At 44.0% G+C, this 15,916-nt stretch overlaps 1 protein-coding gene across 4 annotated transcripts in view; it reads left to right on the top strand.

The window, feature by feature from the left end:
- The window catches only part of SHISA6 (shisa family member 6), a 265,285-nt gene extending 250,660 nt beyond the window's left edge, over positions 1-14,625 (top strand). For 3 of the 4 annotated variants that reach the window (XM_030015680.1, XM_030015679.1, XM_030015678.1), the window contains one exon: positions 8,303-14,625. In XM_030015680.1, coding sequence (XP_029871540.1) covers positions 8,303-8,853 — 551 coding nt within the window. In that variant the 3' untranslated portion in view covers positions 8,854-14,625. The remainder of the gene's footprint in view (positions 1-8,302) is intronic. The other variant, XR_003923587.1, reaches the window with a different exon arrangement.
- The last annotated feature ends 1,291 nt before the right edge of the window (positions 14,626-15,916 follow it).

Raw genomic sequence — 15,916 nt, 5'->3', positions numbered from 1 at the left:
CCAAGCTGGCTGCCTCAGATCATCTGAGCTCACCTCGGCATACCCAGGGCAGATATCTTACCATCCATGGAGTATCTGGAATGAGATGACAAACCCAGGCCAAGAAAAAGCTGCTGAAATTGTTGGGAGCTACTATTTCAGTAGGAGCACATCTGCCTGCCTTGAACAGTGCTGCAACCTGCTATGTTTCATGGTGTATGTGTCCAGATCTGGTCCTGACCTGTATTGTACACTGATCCATGGCGCATCTCTGATATTTCAGCACGTAGCTCACTACCTTGTTCACACTAGTTAGTATCTGTTCTCTCCTGCTGTTTTATGTATTGCATTGTTCTGCCAACTTTCCTGTAATGGTCCAGCCCATCACCTTTGCTGATGGCAAACTCTTCAGCTTTGGTGGGATTATGAAATAAGTGATATTTGTGCAGGAAAACGCTGTCTCCAAACTGACACTAGGTTTGTAGCATGTATGTTTCCATGACCATTTTTTGGATGCAGCCATGTATTCACACTGCCTAATTTAGAGAAATAACTTGGGTGTTTATAGTTGCAATTGCTTCATTGAAGGTAGGTGAGGATGAGGAGCAGATCCTACTTCCTTAGCCTATATAAAATCTGTATTCCCAATTTAGCCAGTTAAGTGAGACAAACAAAATTAAGTGGCAGGGAAGCCCTTGGACTGTCCATAAGAAATCTCTGTGGAAGATTTTTCAGAAGAGAAAATGGAATGGAAACTTAGCACATAAAAATCTCAGCCCACTCCTTGGGACTTCAATGTGGGACTCATGTACATTTAACATTAAGGCAAATACATTTGATGTGCTTAAAAGTAAGCATGTTCTTAACTGTGTTGGAGAACAGAGATAAGGTATTTTGTGATTGGAGCCTGCCATCCCTCCTGTTCAGTGTGCCATGTGCACAACTCTGCTTCTGCCATGAGCTTTGTTCCCTGGTAACATTTGGATCTCACACTCCCAACCATAAGCATTTTTCCCTTGTTGCATCCCAGTGATGAACGGTCCATGTTCTTGAGCAGCTTTGATGATACTATCTGATATTGGAAAACCCTTGAAATCATGGCATTGTAATATTACTGCTTTCAAATGTCCCCATTTTGAGGTGATGATCTATTTTCATTTCTCAGCTGAGAACAAAAATATAAAAAAACTACTATAAAAATATAAAAAAATTACTGTAATATACATATATATATATATATATATATATAAACCCCCTACTGTTTCATTTGTAATTGATTTGCAGTGCCTGGGATTACCTGTGATACGTACTTCCTATTCAGAGTCTGGGAGATCTCTGTCCTCGCATCAGAGAACATGTTAGAGAAGTGCCCACCAGGAACAGCAACAATGGCTGCTCCTGTCATGACGTAGGGGATTGTGAGGACCTCTTACAGCCTGTGGTTCATTTATTGCCTTACATATTGTGCATGGATGCTCAGTGAAATCTCCTTGAGCTCCATGTTAAAGTTACTGATGTATCTCACTGAAACATTAAAAAAACCACAAATGAATGCTAACTGAAACATGTGGAAATGTGTGTCAGATTTGAACACTATCCTCTACCTACTCCTACAATGCTTACCTGACTCATACTGAGTGTAAATTCACTCACACCAAGCAATGCCATCCCTGCACTGAGCAATACCTTACTAAGTGGTCTCTTAGCAGTCTGACCCATCCGCTGCAAAAAGTTTTACTCAGCGGTTGAAGAAAGGTCAGGCCCCTACCTGTACAATCTGCCCCTCAGTAGATCACAGCAGAAGGGAATGAGTATTGAAGTCCAGCATTACATTTCCTAGATATTTGACAAAATGACAAAATGACAAAAATAGGCTTGTGTTAAGGTGCCAAGATTAAATGTCCTCAAGAATGTGCTGAGCATAGTAAGCATCCCTCTCTTGAGCTTTTCCTGACCCTCTGGACAGTTAGTGTCCCTCTTCCTATTCAGAGGATACCTGACAGTCAACATGAGTCTAAGAACATTAGAGTTAGTCTTTAGCCATTGGCTAGAGTGGGGTTCATTCACACCTTTAATTTTTCAGCAGCATCAACCCTAGAAGGGAATCCATGCACACTGCAATGGAAATAGCACTATTTACCCATCAATGGTAGGTCTAGATATAGTTGTCATCTTTGCAGGGCACCAACACATCCTCTTGCAAAGCACTTGACAAATGTCAAACCAACTGCCTCACACTGTATGTTTGAGTAACTAAATAAGCAGTTTCAGCTCTAAAAGTGCTAAGCACTCTATGCTTCCACTGCGCTTGCATATCCTCAGCACCTCTAGAATCACTGAATCACTTTCTTATAGCTGGTCTTCTCCAGAGCCAAAGGAAAATAGGCACTCAGCTTCTAGACCTTTCCTTGTAAAATGTCAGCAATATCATTTTCCTATTCCATATGAAGGAGGTAAAGGTAACACAAAATCCAGAAAAAAGAAATATCTAAATGCTGGGCTTTGCAAATGAATTATTGGGCATTTATTTTTCATATTTAAAATTACTTGTTTCTAATGAACTCCCTGCCATGGTTTAAAAAAAAATGAATGTTGTAAAGAGGTCATTAACAAATATAGTATTTCTTTTTGAGTAAAACAAAAGAAATACTATAGGCATTAGATACTTTCTTAGGCTGTTTCAGCTATTTGCTTGGGTTTCCTCAGGCTTGCCAGACAGCTAAAGGTCACTTATTTTCCCACAGTTAGCAGAGACAGATAGTGAAAGACAGTTTCTGCCCAAGAACATCTAAATTGAATAATCAAGGCATATCCAGGAAGAAATAATATTTAGTATTTCATTGCCAGAGTTGAGGAGACAGAGCTCAGCAAGGGTATGGTCAGATCCACCCCACCCTACTTTAGCTATCCAGCAATCAGGCATCTTGTCTGTCTGTTTGATGCTGGCATCTCTGTAATCAGTGAAGAACAGTCATGTCCATATGAACCTTCTGAAGGTCCCAGTCTCTCACTGACACCAGAGTTGCTCTGGGAAGCTACCTAGCTCTTTGCTGGGTAACAAGCCTAATTTTTGATGCCTAGAGCTTAAGGAAGTACATCCCACTTTAGGAGACTCATCTAAGTGATTTGTACAACAATGAAGAGATGAGCTATACCTGCTGCCTGCACCTGTGTGTCCCTGGGGAATGTGCCCAGCTTGGGGAGGGGAGCTCCTCACCGCTGGATTTGCAGGGCAGGCGCTCACCTCTGCAGGCATTTGACTGAGAAAGCAGCACCATGGCTTCTTCTCCTTCCAGAGCAAGAGCTTGAAGATAGTCCAGGCCTTTTAGGAGCAACAGGAAACAGGTTGCTGGCTGCATAGAAGCCAGCCAGAACCAGGTCCCATGCAAGAAGTGAGCTTTTTGCTTCCATGGCTGTTTACCTCCCCAGCTCTTACTTCAAGGCACAGACAAAAAGAAACTCATCTAGGGTTGCTACCTGTGAAGCCAGGTAGGAGGACCTCTGAGGGGCAGGGTACCCCCTCCGTGGGAAGCCCTGTGCCAGCTTTGCCCTGGCAGTCCTGTCAAGCTGGCACGTGGGAAGAGCAGTGGTAGGTGGGTGGGTGTGGGAACACGCGGCTCAGCAAGAGCAGCCGTATTAATTCTGTCCTGCCCAGCACTCCAGGGAATTGCTGTTTCCAGCTAAGTGAGAAAGGTCAGTCAAGAAGGAAGCTAATACTTTCAGGTATATTAAACCACTTGGTGTTGGCTAAAGAATCATCACAAATGACTAGGCAGCTTGAAAATGTTAAAGCCAATTAAAACAGGAGAGACAAGCCCAAAGAGGAAATACACTGGAACTGCAGAGAAAGAAAAGCAAAGAAATTACCTTTAAGAAAAGCAAAGAAATTCCTGTGATGGCCTTACATACATAGAAGTATGCACATATTTTCACCATGTTAGCATACAACCATGGGAAGAAAAAATATCCATGGCTTTTCTACATTCTCTTCCCAGAACACCACAAATGTACCTTGTTTCTCTAATTACAGTGTCAGAGGAGCTGTGCTCTGCCTTTCTGTGATGGCATCTTAGACATGTTGAAGTGAGATGTGTAAGAGCACTCCTTTGGGGCTCTCCCTCCAAATGGGAGGAAAAAAAAAAGCTGTCTGAGGGCAAATCAGTTTACCCTAAAGGCAAGCCAGATGAAGCACTCACTCTTGAATTTTGGTGAGAGCAGCCCTGGTCAATATTCTAGAAACTGCCAAAGGAGGAAAGAAAGGATGGAAAAAACCCCACAAAACCAATGAGAAAACCCCAGAAATTGTGCAGAAAATGTGATTTCCAGTAATTTAAATTCCAAATGTTTGAAAAACAGGAGTGAAGCCTCAGAAGTACAAGAATGACTTAAAAAAAGAGAAATTTCTGTCAATCAATAGGTCGGTGATTTCTTTCTGTCTGTTCATCATTTCTGGCCTTTTGGAATCCACTTAGGACACATCTTTTAATTTTTAAGCACATTCATGAGGGAGAAACATATTTGGTTGTAGTTTTATTTTGGCTAAAATTACAAATGTCAGTTATCATATAAGCATCAATGAAAAGATAAGGGGTAGCAACATCAGAGCCTCATTATCCCAGTGAACTTGCTGGTGCAATAAGGATGAGATGAATCAGACTGGATGGTTTCAGGTCCTGGAGACATTTTGATTTTAGCAAACTATGCAACCAGATGTCTCCAACTCCCACCCCCTTCCACTGGGTGAAGCACCTGGTGCCTCCACTCTCAAAAGCCTGGAGCTGTATTCATTTCATGCTTCCTCTGGCTGCAGAAACGCTGTGGTTAGGGAGTTGTGCTGAGCTCCTCCCTCGGCACGAAGGCACGGTGTGATACAGCACGCTCGGCCTCTCGTCAAGCTACGTTCTCCATGACTGGTTCAGCAGAGCTCATGAACTGACACCACCTTTCAGAGGCAGCAGCCTGTTAAATGTCTGTCTGGTGCCTGCTTAAACCAGCTTGTTGTTCACGGGAAACTGCTGTTTCGGCTTTCATTCCTTTGAGATGGAGATGTGAAGTTTATTTACACCTGAAAATGTTCCCGGAATATCTGTGCCAACATCTACATGTGTCTCTCAGCATCATGGGAGGAGACAGCCTGCATGAGCTTAGAAACACCTTTGAAATGAAATCAGTTCCCTGAATGGTTTAGCCACTGCCAGCAAAAGGCCATGCAAACTTCTACACTGTTTACAGGGATGGAATAGGGAAGGAAAGGATATTTTTAATGCTCCTAATTGGCAAAACTTTTTAAAATGTAGAGCATGCTGCTTTTCTTTCTCTAAATTAGCAAGAAACTTCAAACCACTTTTAAGCAGCTGATTGCCACCTCCCTAGCAGACTCAGACCACTGTAAACCTCACATAAGCTGGTTTAGCTCCTGCTGGCAATTACCACAGCCAGGTGCGAGCATCCAAGCACATCTCCATTTGGGATGTTCTCTGCTTTAATTACATCAATTTAGAGTCACTTGGGCAAATCCAGTGGAACTTCTGTCATCCAGAGCAGAGAACAAGTGCCAGAGTGCTAATTGCTCAGCTATTCTGTACTCAGCCTCAAGCATCATAATCCTGTGCAGACTAAGTGTGTGCAAGTCTATCTATGGCCACATTATAGAATAACAATGTCTAAAATTACTGCTGCCATATGGAATTTCCCCAGTCCTTCTCAGGCTTCCTAGAAGGTGATTTTAAAGACACAAGGGTTTGAGGCCAGGGGAGCTGCTGTCTCCCAAATTGACATTTGCAATAAGATATTCTTCCAAGAAGTTCTTGATTGCAAAAAAAGACTCATTCCTACAATATATACTCTGGAGAGCAAATCCCATCAGCAGCAACCATGCCAGTACAGGAGAGCTCTGGGTAATCCTCATGCCTTGGTGATGTGTAGGTGGTAAAGAAGAGGTTGACAGCAACAGCGGTGCCAACAGGCCATACATTTCAACACATATGTTCTCAGCTTGTACTTTTGGATGCTGAAACAGGGGGATCAACCATCCTCTTCAGAGATCCTCTGCATTATGTAGACTGTTCACAGGACCATGAGGAGCAGGGTCCAGGGGGCATTGAAGAGAGTGCTGAATGTGTGGGAGAGGAGATGAGGAAAATAGTGAATAAGATCATCCAGCACAGGAAGCTTACAGCACTCCAGGGTTTGGGTGAAGACCTTAAGGCACCAATGTGTAACTGTACTCTTGTGAGAAAACTTCTGGGATGTTGTCAGCACCAATCACGTATGACAAGGCATTGACATTTCCTCCAAAAGCACTCTGTCTCATGGGACAGCCAGGCAGTTGTCTTCATTTCTCAGCCAAAGCGGTGCATAAAACATATAGATTTATGGCTATGTCAGAGGAAATAGGAAATTTCCACACTGTATTTAACTACCAGGTCTGTTGAATGCCTACAGACACTCTAAGCATCGGAAGTGGGACCATCTACCTCACCCATCCTGTGATTGCCCCACACTGTCCTGCAGCAGAGCTTTGCTCTTTTTATAACTCAAACATCCTCAGAAATTCCATGCATGTGAAATTTTCCTCTTCCACCATCTGGTACTTTCCCATCTTACATCACCTACTACTGAATGAAATACTGGACCTGAGAAAATCAGTGGGGTTCCTCTTTATTATTATTATCATATATCTTTATCATACTTGTCTTATAAGAAAAAGACTTTCCAAAGGAATTTTATGAGGGGTCCCAGGAGCTGGCCAGGACATAAAGGAGACGATGTCTCTGACCATCAACAGTTGGCTTAAGACTGATAGGGAAAGTGCATATTGGGTCATGCATGTGTGTTCCCAGCTCTGTAGTCTCTATACCAGTCTGCTCCCATGAGGTTACTTTGCAAGAAACCTTGTTTCCTCTGTAAGGTGGACAAATTTGCTTTTCCTTTGCATGAAGAATCCCCTTCCTACACACCAGCGGGTGTTCTGCTGTATTCTCCAAGGAGAGGATGGCTGCCTGCTAGGTGTCTGGGATGGGTCTCACTTTGGGGTCTTCTGAAGTCACCGATGAGCCAGAAAGCATGGGAGATGCTTTTGGACACATCAGGAAAACATCTTAGAAAAAGAAATGAGGAAGAAGGCTTATACAGATGATCAGTGTTGAGCATTAAACATGCCTCCATCCCCTGACCCATGGAGGCCAGCATTGTGCTCTTCCACTTATGACAGTATACTTCTGGTAAGGGACTGATGTTCCATGCTTTACACCTCTGCATCCATCATGACAGTTCACAAGCCGCACTGGGCTTGAAGCCCAAGGACTGCTAATCCTACTTCCAGGTAGGTAATCCCAGTACCCCAATTTAAGGCATATGAACATCAAATGGGTTTACCAGAAAGTTTTTGTGTTTCTGTTGTTGTTTTTTTTAAAAAGCTGAAATAATTGTGGAGTTGCTTCTTCAAGTTACAAGTTGGTTGAATCAGGACATTCCAGCTGCTGTAAGATTAAGGTGATATACCAGGGTACATCTGCAGTAGCCAACATCCTCTCTGAGTCTGAGGCATTTGTTTGAAAGCCAAAAAGGGGGGGGGGGGGGGGAGTGCTGAGTTTCCGAGCAACAAAGAGATCATTTACGACACAAAAGAAGCAAACTGAGCAAGAAACGTTCCATGGGATAAATTCTATTGTATCAACCAAAGTGTCTGAAAAATTGGAAAATGAAACCTTAGGCAGATGATTGAATGTCTCAGAGAAAGCATCCCATGCCCAACAAACCTGCTTTGTGATCACATTTACAAATATTCAAAAATAGTAATTAAAAACATGATGAAGTCACTCATGGATCCCAGAGCACATCCGCATCTGAGGCCAGAAGCGAGGTATGAGTTTCCTCAAATGGGGAACTTGCCTGCCTCAGCTCACCTTCCCTGTGCTTTCTTTGTAAGTGTATTGTGAAGATGATGTTTGATAATTTCTCCATAACTCACCGTTTGTGTAAATCATGCCATACCATAGTCTGGACTCGACACCATAAGGAGTCTGTTGTGTCATGATGCAAGAAGGTGTGATGCATTGCACAGGGCCTTATACCTGTCTGCATGCAATTATAACTCTCTCTGTCTGCCATAAGCCCATGGCAACACAACCCACACAGGGCTGATGTCTCTCTGACAGGCAGCACCCTGACATGGATGCCCATGCCCAGGTCCAGCTGCTGGTAGATAGTCCCTCCGGTCTCACCAGGAGGCTGCTCCAAGGCCGTGTGCTGTACACAGCCTCTTTTCACCCCATGGGACAACACTCTGACATTTCTAACTGTTCCCTTTCCTTTCCCACAGCTGACAAAGAGGCTGATGAATACTACATGAGGAGGAGACACCTGCCCGACCTGGCAGCCCGGGGCACGCTCCCTATCAACGTCATCAAAATGTCTCAACAGACCAACCACAGAGAGAGGCCTCGCCGTCCCATCAGGGCCATGTCCCAGGACAGAGTGCTGTCTCCTGAGAGGATCATGCCCGAGGAGTTTAGCATGTCCTATGAACGGATCCTCTCAGACGAGCAGCTTCTGTCCGCGGAGCGCCTCCACTCCCAAGACCCCCTGCTCTCCCCGGAGCGGTCGGGGTACCCCGAGCAGTCTATGTCACGGGCATTGTCACACACAGACGTCTTTGTATCAACACCTGTCTTGGATCGCTACAGGATGACAAAAATGCACTCCCATCCTAGTGCCTCAAATAACTTGTACAATACCTTAGGTATGAACCCAACCTCCGCCAAGCGCCAAGCATTCGCCTCCCGACGGCACAACACAGTAGAACAACTGCATTATATTCCAGGACACCACCATCACTACCGCACAGCAAGCAAAACAGAGGTGACTGTTTGATATGACCTCGTGCATTGTAGATACTCATTAAGGACTGGGGTGGCCACAGCACCCCATACTGCAGTGGCCTTATAGGCCAAGATAACCTCTAATAACTCAGTGTCTGAAAAGACTTCTCTGACAGTCCCATCCACATTGTTGTTTTTAAAGCCACCCCTTCATCAGTGACATAAGAAGAACTCAAGCAAACAGACGATAGTGAGGGATAATAGAGGAAATTTCCTGACATGCATCAGTTTCTGTCAAAGAAAGCCATAGTAGTAGATGGCTCCTTCCAAGGGCTCACCTACATTATCTCATTGTTTTTATGAATTTAGGACTTTTCAGTTGCTACAAGTAGGAACAGTCTCGTGCAGCCCAAGACAGGGAGGAGGAAATGCAGCACCCCATCCGGGTGGAAAGGAGCCCTGTTCTCGGTCCTCATGCCAGCCCTCATGTTTGGCCTTTCTGTAGCAAGTAGATAAGCTTCTGGCTGCTGGGGATCACCTCCAGACCGCTCGATATTAGCCAGCATCCATACATCTGTTCTTCCTCACCCTTGGAGCATATTCAAGGGCAGACTTCTCTAGGGGACTGGCAGATCTAGGGACAAGAATAGCCTGGCTGAGAAATAAAGTTTTAGTTTATATTAAATATACTCATAAGATAAAAATATACTAGTGCCTACAAATCGCCTGCTCTCTCAGTGTAGGAAGTAGTGGGGTTGATGTGTTCAATAAGCACAAATATGCTGAAATGCTTGTTAGACCCTTTTCTCCACTCATTCTAGTATCTTGGTGTCTCCAACATGTAAATAGGGAGGAATAGGGTTTCTCTTCCTCCAGCTTCTTGCCACTGCTGAACCTAAAGCATCAGAATTTGTTCAGCTTCACACTGCTGACCCGTGCTGGGGGAAGTCCTGACTCCACTGAGACCCCTGCAAGGCAAGGCTACCACATGTTTAACTGAGCCTGGATTTCTCCCCAGAAGTTTATTTTCCTGATAGCATTTTCCACTGGCCCAGTTCCCTTGTTTCTGAACATATTTTCTTCTCTCAGTTACAACCTAGAACTCCATATGTAGCAAATCTTTTTCTTGCCCTTAGCAGAAGCACAAAGCTGAGGGTGTCTGTCTACCAAAAAGCAGGTCAGTAATTTTCTTTGATTTTTTTCTCCATGTAATGGCCCCCCCCAAGAAAACCTTCCAAATTCCAATTCCACTAAGTACCAATCCTAACCATGAAGACAGTTACATTTCATGCATATAAATTATATATCCAGCATAATTATAATAAATGGGCATGTTGTATATCTGATATACTGCTAATTAGATAATGTATATTTGTAAAATCTTTAAAATGTAGACTTGTGGGTCCAGAATTTGTGAGGGTTTTATCTTTGGCTTTCTAGCCAGATTGGGCTTTGCTTTGTTTTTTGTTGGTTTTGGTTTTGTTTTGGTTTGGGTTTTTTTCCCTTGTATTTGTGTTCCTATCAAATTCTGTAGAACTAACTCACACTAGAACAGGCTTCTGTGGCCAGGAAAGGGTCTCAGAGGTTTTGAAGGCCAGCTGCACCCAGTGCTGTAACTGTTAATGCTGGACGCTCTCTGGCATTCACTGTCCATTGTGTGCACTCAAAGCCCCACCACATGCACACACCCATGCTGCCAATCCAAATGGCAGGCGTGCTCCCTCCTCTGGGTGAAATGACGACTGACTTCAGGCTGTAAACACATTCTCATACAGTACTTCTCTCTTTATGTCCTACATTCCCAGACTGAGTCTTTTCCTACATGGCTCTTCACTAAACTTCATTTAAATTAGCTCTGCCCTTCTCCTTCCCCTCAAATACCTCCCACCTCCTGGCCTTAATGATGTTCCAAGCTCAACATGTCAGTCCTGTAGCATACAATGATTGTAGGTTGTTGTGAGCTTGAGTCTTGTCTAGAGGCTTATGATGCAGCACTAGGTTCTTCTGGTGCAGGGTAGGCAGGAGGAGCATGCTGTCTTCCCTCAGTGGGATTTAGAGGTAGGTCTCTGTGGGATGGCCATGTGGCCTTTCTCTTTCCCAGACTGTCCTGGGGCTGCTGGTCTTAGTTCATGAGCTTTCTTCTGCCCCATCTGATGGAGACTGTGTTCAGAAAGGACTCCATCTGTGAGAAGTACTGGAGCTTTGTTTGACGGAAACTGAGCTGGGAAGGAATAAATAAGAGTCTCCATGGTTCAGATGGTCATTACCATGCAGCCTTGGGCAAAATCATTCTGGATAACAACCAGAATTGCCTATGGATCAGAGTGGCAGTTCATGGCATGGGAGAGACGAGAGAGAAAAGGCTCACACCTCATCTCCTGACCCCTTCCCTTGATGGACACTTCTCTCCCCTGACTACCTCCAAGCTCCTCAGCTCAGTCACTGGATATTTCTTCACAGAAGGCAATCCCTGTGAAAATACCGCTCTTGCTGACCTTCCCACGGACTGAAGTTTGTGACTCTTAAGAGAAGAGAAACGCACATGGCTGATGGGGAGGCAGTCCCTGCTGAGGTTCTGGGGCTCTTCCATTCTCTCTTGGCCCAAGAAAAGCCAGGATCTTCCTCTCTTCAGGCAGGGAGATGTGAACACTGTGGGAGAGGAGAGTCCACCCTAGAGTCTCCAGGAGTTGAGGTGGCAGAGCCAGAGGAGCAGAGGTGACCATGTGAGGCCACGGGTAGGTGAACACTCCTCTCTTTCCATTTCCATAGCTGTATGTCTTAAGCTCTAGTCTTCATCTAAATGTTCCATTCGTGAACTAAGAAGCTGCTGGACCAGATGCAGATATGGAAATTTTTCACTCAAGTAGCCCGTGCAGATGCTGTGCTGTGCTCCAGGCCATTTGACCTCAGAGCCTTCTCTTATTCAGACTGACAAATAGCACGGGTTGTCTGCTAACTTGTCCTACCTGGGCAATAATACTCCAAAGAAATCTTAGCCCCATTTCTTCGTCTTTTCCACCCACTCAACTGTTTTAAGCAGATGTGTCCCACAAGAACCATCAAAAAGATTTTCTAGGCCAAATCTCTTCAGGGACTCTGCCACCAACACAGAAAATTTTCAGCAAATTTATCTGGGGAGGCACCATGCCCTGGATGACCACAATTTGTTCCTGGGCACCATGGTTTGCTTTGTGTGCTGGAATGGGTTGGTAGCTAGATCAGTGGCATTTCAGCACGCACAGATGTTCTTACATCATTTTTTTCCTTATTCCTTGTTCTGAGAATTTGTCACTGAAAAGACACTTAGTCCAGGACTGTGTGTCATGACCCACAGCCTGGTCCCCAGCACTTCGGTTCCCCATGTTCAACATGTGATGATAATAGTACACTTTCCTATTCCACAGAGGCATTATGAGGGTTCATACCACAATGCCTATGAAGTGCTTTGAGACCCTCTCACAACAGACACTGTAGAACAGCAAGGCATTTTTATTAATATTGTTTGTCACCATTGTCCTGCCACATCATGTCTGATACGTTGCAATCCAGCGTCTGTCCAGAATGAGAGTGCTGGGGTGGGGGGAAGCAGTTCCCCAGATTTCCCATTGCTCTCCTTCTGGTCAGGGTTCCTAGCAGGCAGCAGCTCTAAGGGATGCTGTTACCTGTACTTTGACCTTTCTGCTTTCTTCTCCTCATGTCTGAGTCACCATGACATTCTGCACTCAGGAGAAAAGCAGGAAGCAGTCACATTCCTCCGTACAGTAAAATATAATCTGCCTTGATTAATCTAATATACTCTGAAGAATTGATCTGTCTTTTTCTCCAACCCACAGGTGGAAACACACATCTGTGGAGCATCCAGTTCCCAGAGTGCATGTGCAGGGACTGGGGGAGGGTGATGCAGAAAAGTTTATATTATTTCCTACAAACTGATAATTATTTGCATTCCCCAAGCAGCAACAAATAGTGAGCTGCACTGGATTTTATACAACTCTCTCATTAGTACAGATACATGTATGTATATGTATATACACACAAACACATATATATACATACATACTGTAAAATGCAATCATTAAGCTCTGACTGACCCTGTGCCAATCTAAGCTTCCAAACTATATTGAATCACTCTTTGAAATGTGGAAAACTATTTTTAATGAACCACACAGATCACCACATGGAACGGAAATTTTGTCATGTCTTCTAATGCCAGTGACTTGTGTTTTAAGGAAAAATGAAATATTTTTCAATGTTTTAATGTTCCTTTTATAAATGATGATCTGTTACTTGGGGATTGGGGTGGGTGGGTGGGAAGAAACAGGGACAGTTACCTGGGAGTAAGCCCTCCTTTCCTGGCCTAGATTTTATTTCTGTCTACTGTTCTGCTAGCCTGGCTGGCTGCAAAGCTGGTCCCATGTACCTGGGCTTCCTGTATGCATATTTCTGTTCTTGTGTCTATCAGAAGCATTCCCACCAGGAACCTTCAAGAGCCTGGCATCAAGCTTTGGTAAGAGATGGGTGCCTCCTGGTACCTGGGAAGATGTCTTCATTTTCTTCCACCACAACAAACAAAATTATCATGAAACAGTGTAACTTTAATTGTATTTGAAGTACGCGTTCTAATTTGTGATCAATTCGCCATCTGCAGTTCATGTGATGGAGAAATAGCTTGTCTTAGTTTTGTTTCAGATTTAGTGTTTAATCTGGAAGGAGGGACTCTGCTGAAATATATTTAACATATACAGATTTCATGTTCAAGTATATTTCAGATGAGTAAAAAGTTAGTAGGGGAAATATGTGAGAAAGGGGCTTAAATATTTTCATAAAAATTGTTGTTAGCAATAAGCCTGTGTTGGGGCTGCTTCTTAGAGAACAGCTGCTTCTGTGTTGTATGTCTGTAAGTGTATGGTGGAAGGTATCGTTCCCAGCCTCTCTTAGCTGGTTCATGGCTGTCAAGGAGGTGCCCTCACCGAGCCCAAAACGCAACTGGGAAAACCAACCTATGCTTCACCCGCTGGCAGCCCAGGGACAAAGGGGAGAGTTGGATGATCCCATTTGAGCACGTTAGTGTAAATCTGAAAGAGATCTCTGCTCTCAGCAGCGAGTGAAGCGGTGTCCCGTGTCTCCTCCACGACCGCACGATGTTCGGGAGGTGTCCATCTCCACCGCCTCCACTGCAGGGAGATGTGTGTCGCGCCACCCTGACCCTCTGCCCATGTGCTTTGTAACGGCTTCTGACCTTCTGTCTGCAAACCTGTTAGACATTTTTGTAGCAAGAATTTCTTGGCTCTGAGAAAGACACTTCTTACTGTAATATTTTTAGTTTGGGGGACAATATTTCCTAAGAGGGGTTAAGTGGATATTTTTGTGCTTTAGCCCAGTTTATGGATTCCATGTTTATTATACAGTAGTACTGAAGAGGAAGTACATTTGTATCTGTAACTTTGCACAGACTCTTGGTTAACCATTAAACGAGCTTCAAGATGAGCAGTATTTGACTGTTTTTCTCTGTATTATTCTTGTTGTTATACTTACCTGTAAAAGCACATTCTGTATGTACTGTAAACAAAAATATTATCAGTTTAGTAAAATTTAGAGTCTTAAGGATTTTTCCACTTTTGTCAGTAACAAATATTTATGGATCAAAAAATAAAGGCAATTTCAACATATAAATTGTTTCTTTTTTGATATCTATTGGGGGAAAAAAAAAAAAAAGCCGTTTTCTTGGCAGCCTTGCCAATCTTTGTAACCAGCATTTGAAAGGTAGATATCTATATTCTGTCTGTAGTTAAATAGCATCTATTAAAATGAATGCTATAAGGTCTGGAAGAGTCATTATTTTTACGTATTTATTTACTGCATTTCATCATCATGCCAGAAAATAGCAGGGGGAGAAGCAAGACATTACTATTTGCTGTAAAATTTTGTCATGCAAGCCTATAAGATTTTATTTTAATGTTGCCCTTCTTTAATTTTGCACTCATAAACCATGATTCATTCTTCATCTAGAAAGCCTTGTATTACAAAGTCAGAACTTGTGAAATGTCCCATAGCGCTGGAGGCTTCAACAGGGGCTTTGCTTTTGCTGTTGGCAATACTGCACACACAGGAGTTTCCCTGCCATTCTTCTGAGATGTGAGAAGTGCCAAGGAGGCCAGAGCATGTTCCTCACTAAACAGCCCCCACTACTACCACGGAAGGTGAAACTGCATTTTCATTTCTACCAGCTCTGAGTCTGGGCTTTGTTACTACTACATCTAGCTGGGAAACATGGCAGGGGTTTTGTCTTGCTTTTTGTGGAGGAAATGTCAAATTTTATATCTTCATTTTCATATTAATTTGCCTTCAGCATTATGCACATTTGCTTCCATTAAGAATGTGATAACTGGTAATTGGGAAGGATTGCTGGAAATAAAAATTGTTGAGGCATCAGCACCCTTTCACAGCACAGTACTGGGAGTGGATGAAGGAGGACAGGCACTGCGGGTCGTGCTTCCCTCCCAGCGTGGAGCTGCTGGCACCCCATCCCTGTACTGCAGGGCTTTGGGAGAAGCTCTCCGCATCCATTTGTGCCACGTCTCTGCCCTGCCCCTTCTCTGCCACCTTGCAGGTCTGGCACTGACCTTCAGAGGAGTGCTGCTGGGATAACATCACAGGGCTAATGTCCCAGGGATCCTCCCCCACCCCTGCCTTCCTGTGGCGCAGAGGTTATCACATCACCATCACTCACTCACTGAGCCCCACGCTCTCCTCTTCAGTCTTTCCTCGGGTATAGACTTCTGTTGTTTGCTGCTCAGCTTAGATTAAACAAGCTTTGAGGAGTAACACCCTACTACCACCGAGAGAAGACCATCATCTTCCAGGGTAGGTCCAGTGGGAAGAGAAGGCCCTTTTATAGCCCTTTGGCCAGGTTAGTGCTTAGGGTCTCCTAGCTCCATAAGAGCAGAGCTTAGAGTCAGCAAGGCATAATCAGCACTTCCGAGGAAACACATGAACCCAGCAGAGTTAACTAAAATGCATTTTTAAGGGAGAAGTTTTATTTTGCCTGGCAGTTCTATTCATAATTACCCAATCCTTTGTAGCACTAACAAGTGGGGAGGGAACAATGGGGAATT

Source organism: Aquila chrysaetos, chromosome 5, assembly GCF_900496995.4.
Source record: "Aquila chrysaetos chrysaetos chromosome 5, bAquChr1.4, whole genome shotgun sequence".
Taxonomy (NCBI): domain Eukaryota; kingdom Metazoa; phylum Chordata; class Aves; order Accipitriformes; family Accipitridae; genus Aquila; species Aquila chrysaetos.
The sequence above is the reverse complement of the archived record's forward strand: the minus strand, read 5'-3'. Positions and strand labels throughout refer to the sequence as shown.